At 39.3% G+C, this 16,518-nt stretch overlaps 1 protein-coding gene across 1 annotated transcript in view; it reads right to left on the reverse strand.

Annotated features, from left to right (window-relative positions):
- Positions 1–12,092: 12,092 nt before the first annotated feature.
- The window catches only part of LOC134531471 (sodium-coupled monocarboxylate transporter 2-like), a 61,114-nt gene continuing 56,688 nt past the window's right edge, over positions 12,093–16,518 (reverse strand). Inside the window, exon 14 of the mRNA XM_063367184.1 lies at positions 12,093–13,435. Within this exon, the coding sequence (XP_063223254.1) occupies positions 13,301–13,435 (135 nt within the window). The 3' untranslated portion in view covers positions 12,093–13,300. The remainder of the gene's footprint in view (positions 13,436–16,518) is intronic.

Raw genomic sequence — 16,518 nt, forward strand, 5'->3', positions numbered from 1 at the left:
TCAAAGTAAAATTAGGAACATCAAACAGTTTCGATGCTCGTGACAATCCCATTTCTTTTCCTCTAACTGCTAATATAGCATTTCTCATGTTTTCTTGTGACCACTGTTTGCGCTTTTTTGGCGCCATCTGTAAAGAAAAATGCCAAATATACAAAATTATTTTGAAATAAACTCTTAAATGCATACGCATGACATTCCCCAAAACAAAACTGTAAGCTACACATCACAAATCATTCACTCAGATAACATTACAGGCAGCGTGCTTGCATGTGTGTGCATGTGACAATTTTAAACTGTGTTTGCTTTAACCAATGTATCGCTTGCTATTTTCAAACTACGCAAAAGTAATTTCAATAGTTAGGTATTTTTCTACTTATGACATATTTTGTTTTATATACTATGTAAGTAACATGCCACATACAATAATGTATAATATATGACTAGATAATAATGTAATGTAGGTTGCATTGTATTGTATTAAGCTGCTAGTCATAGAAAATTTAAGATATTCCTAATATCGCACCATGCGATATTAGGACTACTTCAATGTGCGGTATTCGGCAAATGCAAGCAAAACAAAAGGCGGCCATTGTTACAAAAAATGTAACTTCAATTAAAATAACCACTCTTACTAGCAACACTTTTGTATTATGACACGCTATTTATACAGTCAAATTGTAAAAAACACATATCTTTGTTGTTGAAACAAATCGAAGAAGTGGCCCCTTACAAATATTTAGCTCACAGAAAAAAATTCATTCTCTCCTAGCACACGCAAATCTTTGTGAGGACGCTTATACTCTCCCACCAACACGATACTTTGCACGCAGCAACAAGTTGTGCTTATTGCCGCTATGTTGCAGCACATACCGGCCGAGATACCATGGGGTGCGGAATTAGGAAGCGGTGCGGTATTAGGCACAGTTCCCCTATTATATACTACTCTTTAACCCAGCAGCCATTTTTAATTTTGCCATGTTTTAAATTCTAGAATTTTAATACATTTAGGATAGTTACATCAAATCCACCATATACAAATCGAGTGCCCCACTCCCGAACGTTGCAATTTTAATTACGGCGAATTCGCAACCTTTTCCAACGTTCGCAATTTTGAATTTTGATGCCATATTCACTATCTTAGATTCTGACATCACAGCCACCATCTTGTACTCTGACATTAAAGCCACTTTCTTAGATTTTGATGTTACAGCCACCATCTTGTTTTCGTCTGCTGGAGGTCGCCATCTTGGATGATGTAATGTTTGCCAAAGAGCCCAGGCTGGTGACATGTTCGCTTTCCCACGTTTTAACACTGGGGCTGATCTTTATTTTTTATCCCCTGGATGACAGACTGCGTTCAAGACTTGCCCAACTAGAGAACACGCTGCCTTGCATTTTCACCAGGGCTCGACTGACCTTGGAGAATGATATTGCTTTATTAGTTTATCATTTCCACAGAGAGTGCTCTCTGATCGCCGACAACATTGCACCCCAGGAATCTTCAACCCGCTTTCCTCTATGGCTGGATCCCCGTACGTCAAGCTTCCATGATCCTCATGTCACTTGCAGCATCGACGCCGTTCCATGTAACCTGGGGTTTAAGCATCGGAACGAGCCAACTGGTGACACACCCGCTTTTCCGAGATAGCGATCTCTTTCCGTGGAGTTCGCGGATTGCTTTGACACGATTACCCCCAAGGTGGTCACTCTACTTCTTATGCCACTTGTCATCGGACACTTCGTAAAGAACCTGCATCGGAATGAGCACAGACGGTTAAACCGCTTTCCCGCGAAAAAAACTAAGTGCTTACTTTTAATACGTCACTGAAGCATACGAAAAAGTGGTAACCCCGAGACTCCACAACCATGTCCTGGCGATCAAGGCCTCGCCTAGGGGTCTGGGACTTAAAAAAAAAAAATATTCAAGTGCGAAATACGAAAAAGAGGTAAACCTCGGTGAATCTGGCGGGAGTGGAGGCCTCACCGGGGGGTTCGGGAATTTGTAAATTTTTCACCCCATTGTCCCTGAATCAGGTTTTGGCGATTGCAAGTTTTCAGAAGTCGCTAGGACTCGCATACAAGTTTCCCTAAAAAAAATTTAATAGGGACAGGTTTAATAGGAGTAACCTTTTACAGTTAAATACGGTTATTTCATAAATTTATATAGAATTATGTCCAAAAAACACGAAATTATAGAAGCAGAACAATTTATGATACTATCCACTTAAAGTGAGGCCTAACATACCATGTTTATTTTCTCATAATTACTACTAGTTTGACACCATACATAGTTTATCTTTTTTTTTCTTTTAAAAATATTTTTCCAGATATATTTCTTAAGTGTTACATAATAGTTATACAAAGGGGCGCAAGCAACGATTTGTCGTATCACTCCATTGCCATGTCAAGTAGACTGATTGCAGTCTACGTATACAATGAATATAGTAGTGTCCGTACATGAATCACTAATGATGCTACTCACTAACGACTGCAAGCTTTTCCCACGATAGTCACAAGCATCCCATTATGCGCCTTCGCTCGACCACAGCTCGAGAGCCTGGCAAAGTGGCCAGTGCCTGTCCTGTAGCCACGTCTCACGTGATGTTACCTGACCGGCCGTGCCCAGCAACAGCGGGGGAGGAGCTTGTTGCGCAACTCGGCCGGTGTTGCGACAGCAGGACAGCAGAGCAGGAAGCCGCAGATTGACGGGTGCGACCAAGGTCTGGGTCGACGGCTCCCACAGGTGATGGGCTCAGTGCGCGCACGTTCTCCCGACACGCACGAGGAAGAAAACGGCGACAAAAACAAATCTGACGCTCAAACCTCTCGCAAACCGTTTCGGTATATTGTATCCGAGTCACTGTGGTTAGCTAAACAAACTGTAGCCGTGTATAGTTGATACTAGAAAGTTGTTCACTAGCCCCAAATGTAACTCGACAGGGAAAACGCTGAAATTGCCTCAAAATACAGTATAGTTGAACAAAGATGTTAACAACATATCAGCAAGGAATTTGTGGTAAGCAACCACAAATATATGCTATCTTTTAATTTAGACTTTAATTATTAAAGTGGCGAACATAGAACACGCCTTCTTACCTCTATGAGTGGCATTTACTTTTTATATGCCAGTTAGAGTAACGCTTGTGTGCAGAAAAAAAAAACAATTTATTGATATAAGCAACTGTAATGTGTATAAGGATCATATTAAGGGCTCCGCCAACCTTAGCACACATACGGTGTGCAGAGCTTCAGGAAGAAAAACCACGCGATTTGAAAACTGCTCAAGATATCTGAGTGCAGCATGATTACGAATATCATTTAATAATGCACTGAGGACGGGTGGGTAGTTATGTTTCCGAATCTCTTTTTTAAACTGTTGTTTTAGGAAAGTAAAATAAGGTTAAAACACGTGTTTTCAACTAATATTGTTGGCATTAAACACTCGGTAGTGTTTCTTGAAGCTTTCAACGGATTTGCATTACACATTTGTCTTCGTTTCTCGGCCATATAATGTTGTGGTTACCGCTCAAATCTCATAGTTGCCCTATGCACGACGTGAAGATTGCGCTTAGAGGCGATACCGCGCGAGAATCATCAGCGAGAGTAGCACTTATCATTCTGCCTCACTAACACAAATAGAACCCCGACTAGGCGGGCCTCTTTAAAGGTTACCGTCTTCTTTCACTTGATCCACGCTTTTGGGATAGGCTATGCAGAATTTAGGGGAGTGTCCTACCATTAGGCCCAGAAGTAGTAAACATAAATACTTACACTCAATGTTAGAGGACAACATTTCTCCAGGTCGATTATCGGCTTAGCCAGTAACCATCCAGCTTGGACAATTTTCCTTGGAAATATTCAGATGTAGAAGTTGTGCATTCCTTCCATTTTTATACTACAAAAATGTCTTAGACTCAACGTTGTGCCTATATATACAACGAAATACCGTCCTCGCTTTCATAAACACATTAAGATATGTTCCAGACTACAGTAAAATAAGTAAATTAAACTAGCGGTTGGATAACATGTTTACTTAACGGAAATTGACGAGCTACAATGCGCTCAATGGCACAACCATACTGAACTATTTCATAAATGTTTCCCCAAATGTTTAATGAAGAGTTCGCTCGGTACTGTGGGGAAGTTTTGTGAAACATATGGAAAATAGTTTTCCTGATGAATAAAACTAATGTTTCTAAAAAAAATTAAGTGAACATTCATACTTTGTACACTAACAGCCGATACGGAGCGAGATGGACTCGAATACAAAGAGCACCCGGATTACAATCCAGTCCAGACATTATGGTTTAAGTTTCAAATATTTTCCCGAAATAGACTTCCTAAACTGTGTTATTAAGTGTCATCTTCTTCAAGCTCCAGGCTTTCCACAAAGCACGAAAAAAAAAAGTGTAACATCTTAGCTTTCGGTATATGGCATTTGGTGGGAGTAATTTCGTGAATGCGATGGAAGTCAAGGAATGGTAATGTCTAACAACAACCGTGCTGCCACCTGTGACGGATGGCGCGAACCAAATTTCATAAAGACAAAGGGAAACTTTAAAGTATTAACTTTTTAACTAATTTCAATAAGATGGACAGTATTTTAAGGAAATTCCTTGTCGTAAATCAGGTCCAAAACCAAGGCTAATTATTTCTTAAAGTGTTTTTCACTTTTATCTGGGACGTTTCATTACAAAGTTTAAAAATTTCTGCTTGCTAATCAACGATTCATTAATATACTTAGCTTCTCCGGCAGCGAATTCCAGCAGCGGCTGTGGAAACTACGTGTAATTCGCGTCCAGGAATGTAGTTTAAAACACAATTTGTGTATATTTATCACGCTCGGCATTACTTTAAATAATACTAGGTTAAATTTTGTGTCCGAGTTTTCGTATTATAAGTGTATTTGCGACATGAGAACGCATGAATTTTTTCGTTACCGAGGTTAGATACTACACATCACTGGCGGGTATTGAAAAGCTATCTCAATTTTTTTGGTACTGTGTATGTGCAATTTTCAGTGAAGGGAGCTAGCCGAGGTTGGCCAGCCTGCGGGAGGTGCGCGATGCAGGAAGCGCCCGTCCTTCTGCGGTAAACTTATCCGTGAAGCATCTCTGCATCCCTCGAGGGTTCGGCAAGTTTCCAGAGCCCCGTCTGCGTGGAGTGGGGTAACCAGTACGCCATTGTTCTAGAAGCTTCGGGAGTTGAGTAAGGGATTCTGATGACGCGACACTTCGAATGGCTACAAGACCTTTCCAGAGCGGATGACCCGCCGGAGCAGTGAAGTGAAGAGGGCGTGTAACCCCTTAAAGAGCGAAAGCGGGCGACCGGCGACAGGTTTCAGGTCGAAGATCGTATCATCGGGGGTCGGAGCAGCGGGGGGTGGTGTCGCGTCGCGGCACACGAGCGGGCAGGGCGAGGCAGCGTTTTGGGACGGAAGTGTGTGTGTGGTAAGAGACCAACGCTAGAGAACACCCCTCTCAGTCTGAGCTACAGTGTGGAGAGGAAATTAAACTGAATTTTAGTAATTGGGCTATCTTTAACTCCCTGCATTTCTCTATGTTACAATAGAGAAACTTTTTTGTGATAGTTGCATTAAATAGAAGTATGTAATAAGTCACATAAAGCTTAAGCTCTGATGATGATTTTAACGAGTTTTGTCGCAGTTTCATTTGAAAAACTAACTTCTATGGAACTCTTTTCATCAGACTAACGTTACATCTCGAGTGACAAATCTTCCGGCAAAAATGAATAAGTGACCGGAAAAGGGAGAAGGGTATGCACAGAAGCAAGAACCATTCCCCATTATTGTTTATTAATGAATATACTCTACACAATTAACTTATCCTGTAATGCATCTAGGATCACGCCGGGTGTAAAAACAAAGTCCATCACTTATTTTGTTTTACATTTTACGAAGCGTATAGTTAAATAACAAAGGGTCATTTATCTTTAATATATAACGTTGTTTTGCACAGAGTCTTAAGGTGATGGGACATCCAACCTCGTGAGCATTTAACTTGGTGTTCATTAACGGAATCGTGAACGGAGTTAATATCGAGCTCATGACACTCTTCATCTCTACATCCACAACATCAAATGGAAAAAAAAATGTTACATGTAATAGAAGGGTGTTATCTACTATTATTTTAATGAACTGTATAGGACGTTATTAATAGTTTCTTAATAGAATGAAGAACACCAAAGCATAAAATAATGTTAACAAAATAGTAGTTAAATGTTTGTTTAGTATAAATAACTTTTGATATTTAGCTCTAATGTCATTTCAAAAACAGATATTTCAAATGGTAAATATCACTATTAGAAATTACACTAGTTTTCAAGTGGCTTACCTAAATTAGGAAACGACATTTTTATGAAATTAAACCATGAAAGATTTCGGGCATAATTCAAAAAGATTTTTACAAATATTCGCTCAGATATTCTTTAATGGAAAATATTTCGATTTATGTGTGACACCTAGGGTCCATCTCAATCACGAAGGACTGTGAAAACAGTTGAAGAAAAGCCAAAAAACATTTTAGGAATATTACAATTTTTTTATGTCGAGTCACAAATATTTGTTTACGTACTAAATAAAACAAGATATTCAATTAAATCGGGAAGAATGGAAGACGACGTGGTAACCGACAAAAAATTAAACTTATAATAAGTTGTGCCCAAAAATAATTTATGATTAAAATGCAGATTTCAATCATTTACGCATACCTTTATATATCTTGGTGCAAATCCAACTATTACTGTTGCTAAGATAAACACACATGTCATATTGATATGCTTTTCTCTAAAACACAGCACGAACCCTCCTAATTATGCTGGAGGAAGGCATTTTGAAGGTACACTATGAATTTAGCTATAACTGGTTAGTGTTACTCTGATTTTAATTAGTATCATTGGTACATAATAGCAATGAGATAAATTTCAATGAGTGTTTACACAATGTTTGCATTATGAACATTTTAAACGCGTTTATGTACTTCGTCAACGGTAAGAGTTAGAGATTTGCAGCAGTTGTTTTTGTTATTTAGAATCAAAATTTTTGATACACTAAAAATAATGCGCAGATATTTGCTAGGCACAAAAACAAATAAAATGTTATCAACAATAGTTCTACGAATCGTCGTAAGCAATTGGAAATAAGGCTGTAATTCTGAGAACAGAGTTTAATATTACTGAGTTCTTCATTCTATTATTCGCATCAAAAAACAACCCTTTGCATTATCCGTACATATTTTTAGTCCATTTTTGTGTGAATATTTTGGTGCAGTTTTATTGACGTTATTGATATAATTTACAATAACACACATGTTGCTGAAAATGACTTTGTACCAGAGTTTTAAATTACTACTAATGTAAATATTCCAGCAGTAACGATACCATACCCGGAAGTAGGCAATAATTGCCACCTATCGGTAACTACATGGTATACAAACAAGATTCGGCTGACTGCTCCCAACATCAATAACTAAAACCCTCCAAAGCAAATCTGTTCGCTGGCCTTATACGCGAGTTATGCAGTGAGGGAATGACCATTTTGAAGTTCACGAACATAGCAGGAATTCGCCGACATGTACCAAGCTGCATTTGCCCGAGGGCTCGACAAATGCACTAATTAAGGTATCGTATGCTCGCGTGACTCCTAATGTACATCAAATAAACGAGCTACAGTGGAAATGTAATTTGCTGTGCTGTCTGTCTTTCCAGGTGACAGCCAACCGATGTGCCCCCTCCCCCCACCCACATGACAGGTTAATACCGTGGTTACCTCAGCGTGTACTTAAAATCTTAAAATTTCCTTTTTTTCAAGCGTTCTATCGTTGCCGCCGAAACATTTCATGCGCGATACAAACAAACGGTGCGCCCTAGGCAGTTGTAACGACTGTTTTTTTTTTTTTTTTACATTTTGTCATAAACCTCGTGTGAAGAAACGTTTATGAGTCTGGTTTTTACCCTTAGGATTTGAGCTAGGCTGTAAGTTTCTTATAAAACAGTCCTTTTTTTATTTATACAAGGTGTTTCTCTAAAAAAAAACTTGGGATAAGTTCACTAAACAACCGTAACTGAAGTAAACCCCGGAAGAAATGCTAACTTGAGGCGGATGAACGCCTCACAGGTAGGCAACTACAAACACACTGTGCATCACACATCATTTCACTATTGGTCTGAACTCTGTGTATTTCTACAAGCAACAATGCACCTGACCCGGATTTACTAATTTGCGGCTACGTACCCCAAGTGCATGCCAGCAAGCTCCGCTAAACTAACCTGCTCCACATCGCAATACTGAGAACAAAACAACTGTCTTCTATTTGAGGCTCATGTGGATGGGTAAGCCATCCAACATATTCGACTGGCGAGTCTCCTTTCAAACGATGACGTGTTATCACACACGTGACTTACTCCAAAATATAATTTATTGAAGCACCACTAACATGCACGTCAAGCTCAACGCCTGCCGTTGTGCAATATGCAGTCCTGTTGGCAGTAACGCAACACTGGTTGCCTACCTATCAGGCATCTCTTGAAGTCCTCCACCTTCACCGATTAAGGTAGGACAAGTAACGTATATTTTCACGTACCTACGTTTACGTACACGTATGTAATGTATGTACACATATGTACATATAGAAACCTATCAAAAAGAGGTACTTCCAGAGGGATAGTCTTTTATTTATTCAGAATGTTTGCAAACAACGGAGCATAAATTCAATGAGTGGCAGGAAATGCAAACACAAGCAATTTTCGTCAATGAACACGTGTCCGTAAAATAATCACTGCAAACTTACAGGGGCAAACTTTAGCGCGTAGTTTTGAATTTCCGGCGCAATAGGCGCAACTACCGTGGCTGAGAGGACGTTCTACCGCAGCACCGCACTTACTAAACTGTCAACACTGCGCTAACGGCCCAAAGTTAAACATGTAAATGTTACACAACAAGCTATTCTCTGTGCTGTTCAACAAACTTCTGGTTGCTATTGCATTTGATTGACTCTAAGGTCGGTATTCCAAGACACAAAGAATTTAGGTGTTGAATATGCGATACCTGTACCCTAACCTCAATCCTAGTGCACGATAGTTCCTTATTTTTAGGAAACGGATTTTGGTGTCTTATCCGTGACCTATCTGTTGCCCAAATTCCACGCATGCGCAGGGCTCACTTTTTTTTTTTTCGTCCAGATAGCGGCCCCGCGTCTGGCGCCATTAACAATTATATATTCACTTTCGTGAACACCGGAGAACGTACCAAATGTATTGGTGTGCCAAATGAAACTTTATGGTAGCTTACTGTTATTAAATACATTTTGTACACTTTAAATGGTCATCACAGAGAAATAATCGCGACTTGGAAGATGAAGTATATGTTAGTATTTAAGTTATTTTACTTTTATAAAATACTTTTTGATGTTGTAATATTCTGTTACATATTGATTTAAATTTGCATTATTATTTCTTACAAAGTCTATTGGTCTTTGAAATAATCAATCAAAAACTAAAAAAAAAAATCATCTATAGTTAGTTACTTCATGATATTAGAAAACATTTTTGGCATTTTTGTTTAAAAATTGTGTTCAGCTAACACTAGTACAACAGCTATATACATTTAAGTTAATACTGTTACGATTTATAATGTGGGGATAACTGTGTTTGTAAGGGATAGGCCAAGTTTACCCACCCAAAATATTAGTCTTAATAATATAAATTGTCACATTTGAAATGTATATAGTTACTGACATTTTTAACCTGTCATTATTTTTATGTGGAAAAATGCTAGATATAAACTGTAGTGATCATTTATTCCACTTAATCTTTCTTTTATATATGTCCAACACATTGATGCTAAAATAACTTAGGTAACATGGCTTATATGCTTCTTTACAGAAAAAATTCTTATTTTTGCTATTATTACAAAATAATTAATAATAATTAATTCAATAAAGTTTGTTAACTGTGTATTGTATTTTGTTTTGCATAACCACAGACCAACTGTCATGTTAGTAAGCTTGAGATGAAAAGTATTTATTCCTGCCCACCCAAATTTTTATTGGACCTTCGGCCTGACCACTTAAGGTGGTGTAAAATGTGTTGCACGTAGGTGTTGAAGTTGTGATTACATTCACCAGTAAAAAAAAGTCTGTAACTATTTGAGTAATTACTACTATCAGTTACAAAAATGCAAATTTACTGTTTGGTTACAGAAGCCGTATATTGTACCTACATCAAGTGTGAAAAAAATATTTCGTTGAAATTGTTGCCAGAATGTGTTTCATTTCTTCGCTGAGTTATTCTGCTTTTCGCTGTTTTGTCCAAGGATCTTGTTTGTCTGTATTTACTGTTCTTTTTTCAACTCTCTTGTGGTTGTCAGCCCATTTTGTTAGTTTACGCTGTGATATTTTTCTGTCTAATTCCTTCCAGGGAATTATCTGTGCTCTCTCTATATATAACATTTGACATAGGTTTGATTTTGGCTGGTTTTAAGTGTGTGTTAAGTTTTATTTGGCCACTATCCAGGTTTTCTTATGATATACAGTGTAGACCGCTTTGATTTATGTCCAAAATAATGTGTTTTTATACTATATCTTTCCAATTACAGGAATCATTCAAAGACTGCATGAATCATGCTCTATACTGTGACTTTACTTTGTGTACAAAAGCTGTAGTTTTCGTAGAAACTGCATCGCCATAGAATAACAAGACAAGCCACGGCTCTGAGATCATAGTTATGATGCACCCAGTACTGGCAACTGGTTGCTCGTGAGTACACCACAAGAACAAACCTATTACATCGTTGTTCATGACTCTGTCAATACAGGCCGTTGCACGCACTACAAGTGTTCGTGAACAAACTTTGTGAAGTGCTAGAGCATTAGCACGCAGGAAAAATTTGGCAAAACTTAAGCAATGCTAATGCTTAAGACCTATGACGTCACACAGCACACGAATCATCAAAGAGAAAACGCGTGTTTAAAGACTACAAGACACGAATTAGTAAAAAAATAGCCAAGAGAATGCATTCAATACGTGATACACATATACATAAATATATGTGTATATATATCCAAACATTCCTTGTACCATCAAAATCTGAAAGGTCAATGACGTTACCTCTACACAATCAAAACATGTCTTCCCTAATCCAGGACTCCTAATTTTACAATGCTTTATTACAAACAACGTGCGTTAACTGATATCAAATGCAAACCATCCTTATTTTTATAAAAAAAAAATTTCCTGGAAATACACAGGCGTAAGTTTAAGACGGCAGACTCATTTCCCTCACATGACCTTCCGCGATTCATGAACTCAGAAACAGGCCAAAAGGAGCAACCAAACCCTGAAGCAAAGGTGTCTCATCTAAATTAACGCAAATCTTAAGGAGGAGTTCGAGGCCCCGCAAAACATGACAAGCTTAAATTAATTATGCCTCTATTCAACACAGTTAACTTACGATCTAACATGGAGGGAGGGACCAAGTGGCAACCGCTTGTACGCGCGTGGTTCCTCGAAACAAAATAAAAACATGTTACATGTCCAACAATAGCACTATCTCGCAAGGCGACTTGAAGAGACCTAACCCTATAAGCAAAAAACCGATGATAACATGACCGTTAGTAAGAAACTTGATCAAGGGTTGATCCGAAATTGAATTTGGCCAACACCGTAATTTCAACTAAGACCAAATAACTTACTTTGCATGCCTTCCACGCGCCTAGTACTCAGGCCAAAGTGCCTCGTCAACTAGGAAGCATGTAGCCTCTTCGAACTCTCGTGGGCAAAGAACTTTTCTAGCTCGTTAATGCCAGATTACAAATCGCAATCGTCCAGTGCGCAAGCGCGGGAGGAGAGGTAAGAGGGAAAAGCGAGACGGAAAGAAGGGAGAAAGGAGGGGAAACGTCGCATTGCCGAGAAACTACATGCGAGCTAGGTGCGAATTTCGAATCTTCCTAATAGCCGAACCTGCCGCCGGCTCAAGGTAGCAAAGACGTAGTGTGGTTTAAAACATTATCTGTCTGCGTGTGAGACTATTTTTATTAGTGTATAATGAAATACATCAAAAATAAAAATGATTTTTGCAAAACGTTATTCTTTATTAATAAGTAAGTACATCTTTGAAGAATAATTACAGTAAGAAACTTCCTATGGCTAAAAATCCTGATTGTGTCCTACTACAACGTACCGAATGTCTGCAGCATTGCAACACAAAAAATAATGTTTGACCTCACCCACCATTAAATATTTACTATATTATATATTAATTTTAAGTTTTTTTTTGTCGAGAAAGAATTCGGAAATTGCGTGTAGCGTGCCACTGGTGACCACATTTGCAAGGGAACCCGATATATCATGCTCAAGGACGGAGTATTGTTTGTCATCAGGGTGCCAATGGTCAAGGTTAAAACAAAAACTTGTTTTTGCGAATATTATAATTTCTCAATAAAATTTTACTTTCTCAAACAACAAGCTAACTTATGGAATTTCGAATCTATGTTTCAACGTTAAGGTTTAGTAAAAAAAAAATACATACTGTGTGTAAAACATTTTATTTTTATATTTTAACGACTTCATAACTGATATCGTTTTTGAACGAATATGGAATCAAATAAAGTCTTTGTGTACTTCTGTGGATTGCAGGTTTATTCTCCTCAGAACTTGACCCTTTACAGCATATAGGGTTGGTGGAGGGGGGGGGGGGGGTTTCATGATTCCCATGTCCCATTTGTTTCTCAATCCCTGAGCATGCTTATGCGTATGTATCGTTAAACGTCTGTACCAGGGGCGTAGGGACCGGGGGGGTCAGGGGGGACGTGTACCCCTGAACTTTTTGGGTGGAGGAGACTGTCCCCCCCAACTTTCTAGACCGTGATATTGTTATTTTATAATATTATTCTGCCCAACTTTATTTGTAATTTCTTCACTCATCAAATTTTATCTTAATGAAACAATAATAAGTTTAACATCGATGTATCCAATGGTTAGATACAAAAACTGCTTAAAAAGTTCTATTTTGCACTTTTAAAATCAAAAATTTCCGGTGGAGGACCCCCGGACCCTCCGTCTTAGTAAGAGGGGAAAGGGTTTACATGACATCAAAATCATTATTTGTCCCCCCCCAACTTTATGAACACAGCTACACCAATGGTCTGTACTGATTTCCCTAGAACGTAACTGATGACACAAACATGATGGGCGAGGCGGAGCTAAACCAGCTGAGTGTATAAACGAAGCTACTCGAAGTCTCTGCAGCAGCACGAGGTTCAGGTACAGACGTGTGTCGTTGGTTTCAGGTACTAGTCTCCATGTCACCCTTGGGGCAGTTGTGGATCGCTCGAGGGACGGTTCTCTCGTCGTCCAGGCTCACAGCGACGTTCACCACGCCCGCGCGGGGCTTCTGTCCCTGCGGCTTCGAGCTGGTCACCTGCGAACAACACCGCCAGCCGTGCTCACTTCACCTTCCAACACGCAGATCGCACAAACACATTGCGTTTTGCAGGAAATTAACGTAACGTCCACAATAGCTAGCTTCTGAACGGTAATAGCAGGGACGAAAGTAAAGAACATAAAACAAAAAAAAAAAAAAAAAAAAAAAGCGGGCGGATTGATTGTATCCACCCCCCTATCCACGGAAATGAAAAATTCTGCTTGCGCTAGTCCATCATACGTTCATGAGCAGTGTTCTTACAATCAATACTACCATGTCAACAATCAAACAAAATTAATATTAATTATTTATAAAACTAGAAATTTCAGAATACAATTAATTGCCATTTAAGCTAAAATAAACTGTCGCAGGCAAATTAAAGTGGCCCGCGGAAGCACGTTTAAGACGTGGAATTTTTTTTGTGCACATCGGTTCACAGTTTTCTTCATAAACTGTATTGTTTGTTCTGCTCAATAAAGTCAAATTTATGAAGTTAGCCAATTTTTTTTTTTTTTTCGTTTGGGAGAACTGGCCAGGATAATGACTTTGGGCGCGGTTACACGGGACCCTGAACTACTTCAGGTGAACATGTTTAAGTAAACACGTTGACAAACGCGAAAGTGTACGGTTACACGGTAGTTGCTGAAAAGTGTGTTCAGCTCTAAAACCGATTGTCTACTGTCAACGAATGATGTGTTGTTGATCTTCTCTATTTTGTATCCAGAAAACGCGGGATTTTCTCACTTGTTTATACAGTATTATTAGCAGAAATGGAATGTGTTTTCATATTGCTCAATATTTTTTTTTACAAATAGAGAATTCAAACAACATGCACAGAAAATTTTTTAAACTTATATTTTGAGCGAGAGTACCTATCTAAGTTTTTAGAAGATTAAGGTCAGGATCAATTAAAAAATATCTATAATTACCAATTGATTTTTTTTGTTGCATTCGGTAAAATATTACTCGAACTTGTGCCAGGAACACTTTCCATCTTGAATTTCTGCATAGGACTGTTTATATTCTAAACAGCCAATCAGAGGCTAATGTAGAAGATATGTCGATCTGAAATACTTTGCCAACCTGTTTAAGTTAAATGGGAAATGGCCTCGAACGAAACATGTTCAGACTGTGTGCAACCGCACTCAACAGCTGAACATGTTCACCTGAAGTAGTTCAGACTCCCGTGTAACCGCGCCCTTTGTTCGTGTGTAAAAATAAGACTGTGAAGGGGTTCTGTTTGCGACGGAAAGTATGAAGGCGCGTTTACATTTGGCAGGACTGGTTAAACTGGCCCGCGCACGCGCTTTCGAACCGCGGGACTGTCAGGTGGACCCGCGCAGTCTTCACGAATTATAGCTCCGTGTGTTGTTCAACGAGACTGGCAATACATGTAACACATGTGGCCATGTATTTCCCGCGGAAATATCTCGACACTAGGTATGAGCTTAAAAAAACTCTATCATCATCCGTATTTCGTAATCTGTCAAGTTTATTTTCGTTACAGGTCCGGCCCAGTAGGTAAATGGATTATCTTGCAGACGGCCGCAAATTACAGTGTTGCAATCACTAGCGCGGGCATGCCTTGTTGCAGTCTGGTGAACGTTCAAATTTCTTGGCGAAAATACCTGCCCCAAGAGTAGTGTAGGATAGCCGGTCCGACGGCAGGATGCAGGATGTGGATGGTGCGGATTGTGATTGTCGGTCCGCCATCTTGGATTGTGACGTCACGTCGGCCATCTTGGACGAGCGTAACGGGACACAGCGTAACGGGACACGGTGTAACGGGACATAACGTAACGGGACAAGTAGATCACGGCGGCCATTTTGGATCCGCCATCTTGGATCCGCCATCTTGGATGACGTCATTTTGTTTTCTCGAACTTTCCACCATTTTGTTTTCCGCCATCTTGGATGATGACGTCACCGTTGCAATTTCCGTTACGTCCGCCATCTTTAACTTTTTTATTTATTATCCGATTTTAATGAAAATTTTTTTAAAATTTATAAAAAAATTTAAATAATATAATTTTAATAAAATATTTATAAAAATTGAACTTTTTAGACACGGAGCTCGGAGTCCTCGGTTCGAACCCGACGAGGTCAAAAAATTAAAAATGGCGACCGATCCTTCCCCCTGTGGTGGCTGCTGACAGACTGCCCCCCACCACTTTTTTCAAAGCATATATATCGACAGTGAGCATGACGTCATGTCCGCCATCTTGTCTTCGATGTTGGAAACCATCATCATTGTATCGGCGGCGAGAGTGCGCGCTGACGCCTAGTTAGTTTGATTCTTACCCGCTAGAGTGCAGTAATCATTTATTACTGTGACACCCGCCATCTTGAAATTTGGCCGCCATCTTGAACATTCGTAATTTTAATGCTAGAGATTCGGGGAAAAGTTCAAAATCCATTAAATAAATTTGTAATCTATATACTGATTGATTAGATCGACTAAGGTCCTTGGTTTGATCCCTGGCCGATACAAAACAACTTTAATTTAAAAAATACCACAAAAGTGACAGGATTGAGAAAATAAAAAACACCGCAAGTACTTTTAAATACTTTTATTACATAAATTCAATACACTACTACAAGTACAAAAAATAATACACAGACATAGAACTAAAGTCTTGTGGATTTCTCGATGTCTGCATCTGCCACCCACGAATTAAAGCGAGGTGGAAAGCCCCACCACTTGACGTAGGACTGTCCGTTTCTTCGTTTTATAATCTTCTCCACCAAGTACATATCAGGATACAACGTAGGCTGAATCTCTTCGGCATAGAAGCCGCCACGGATAGGTTTGTGGTCCAAATCTTCGAGGTAGTAGGTCCTAGGCTCTGATTCACGAACATGTGTCACACGGAAAAGTTCGGGACTCCAGTTCGCAGTGAAACCTTTCTCGAAGATACCTTTCTGCTTGGAGATTCGCACAATGTCACCGACGTTAGCTTTACGCTTTCGTGGATCTTTCTTCTTCATGTTGGAAAACACTGTTCGAAGCAGGCGATTGTGCCTTACGTCCTTTGGCTTCATTTTCGTGGTAGAATGCACCGCGGAATTATACTCGTTTA

Source organism: Bacillus rossius, chromosome 3 (genome assembly GCF_032445375.1).
Source record: "Bacillus rossius redtenbacheri isolate Brsri chromosome 3, Brsri_v3, whole genome shotgun sequence".
NCBI classification, from domain to species: domain Eukaryota; kingdom Metazoa; phylum Arthropoda; class Insecta; order Phasmatodea; family Bacillidae; genus Bacillus; species Bacillus rossius.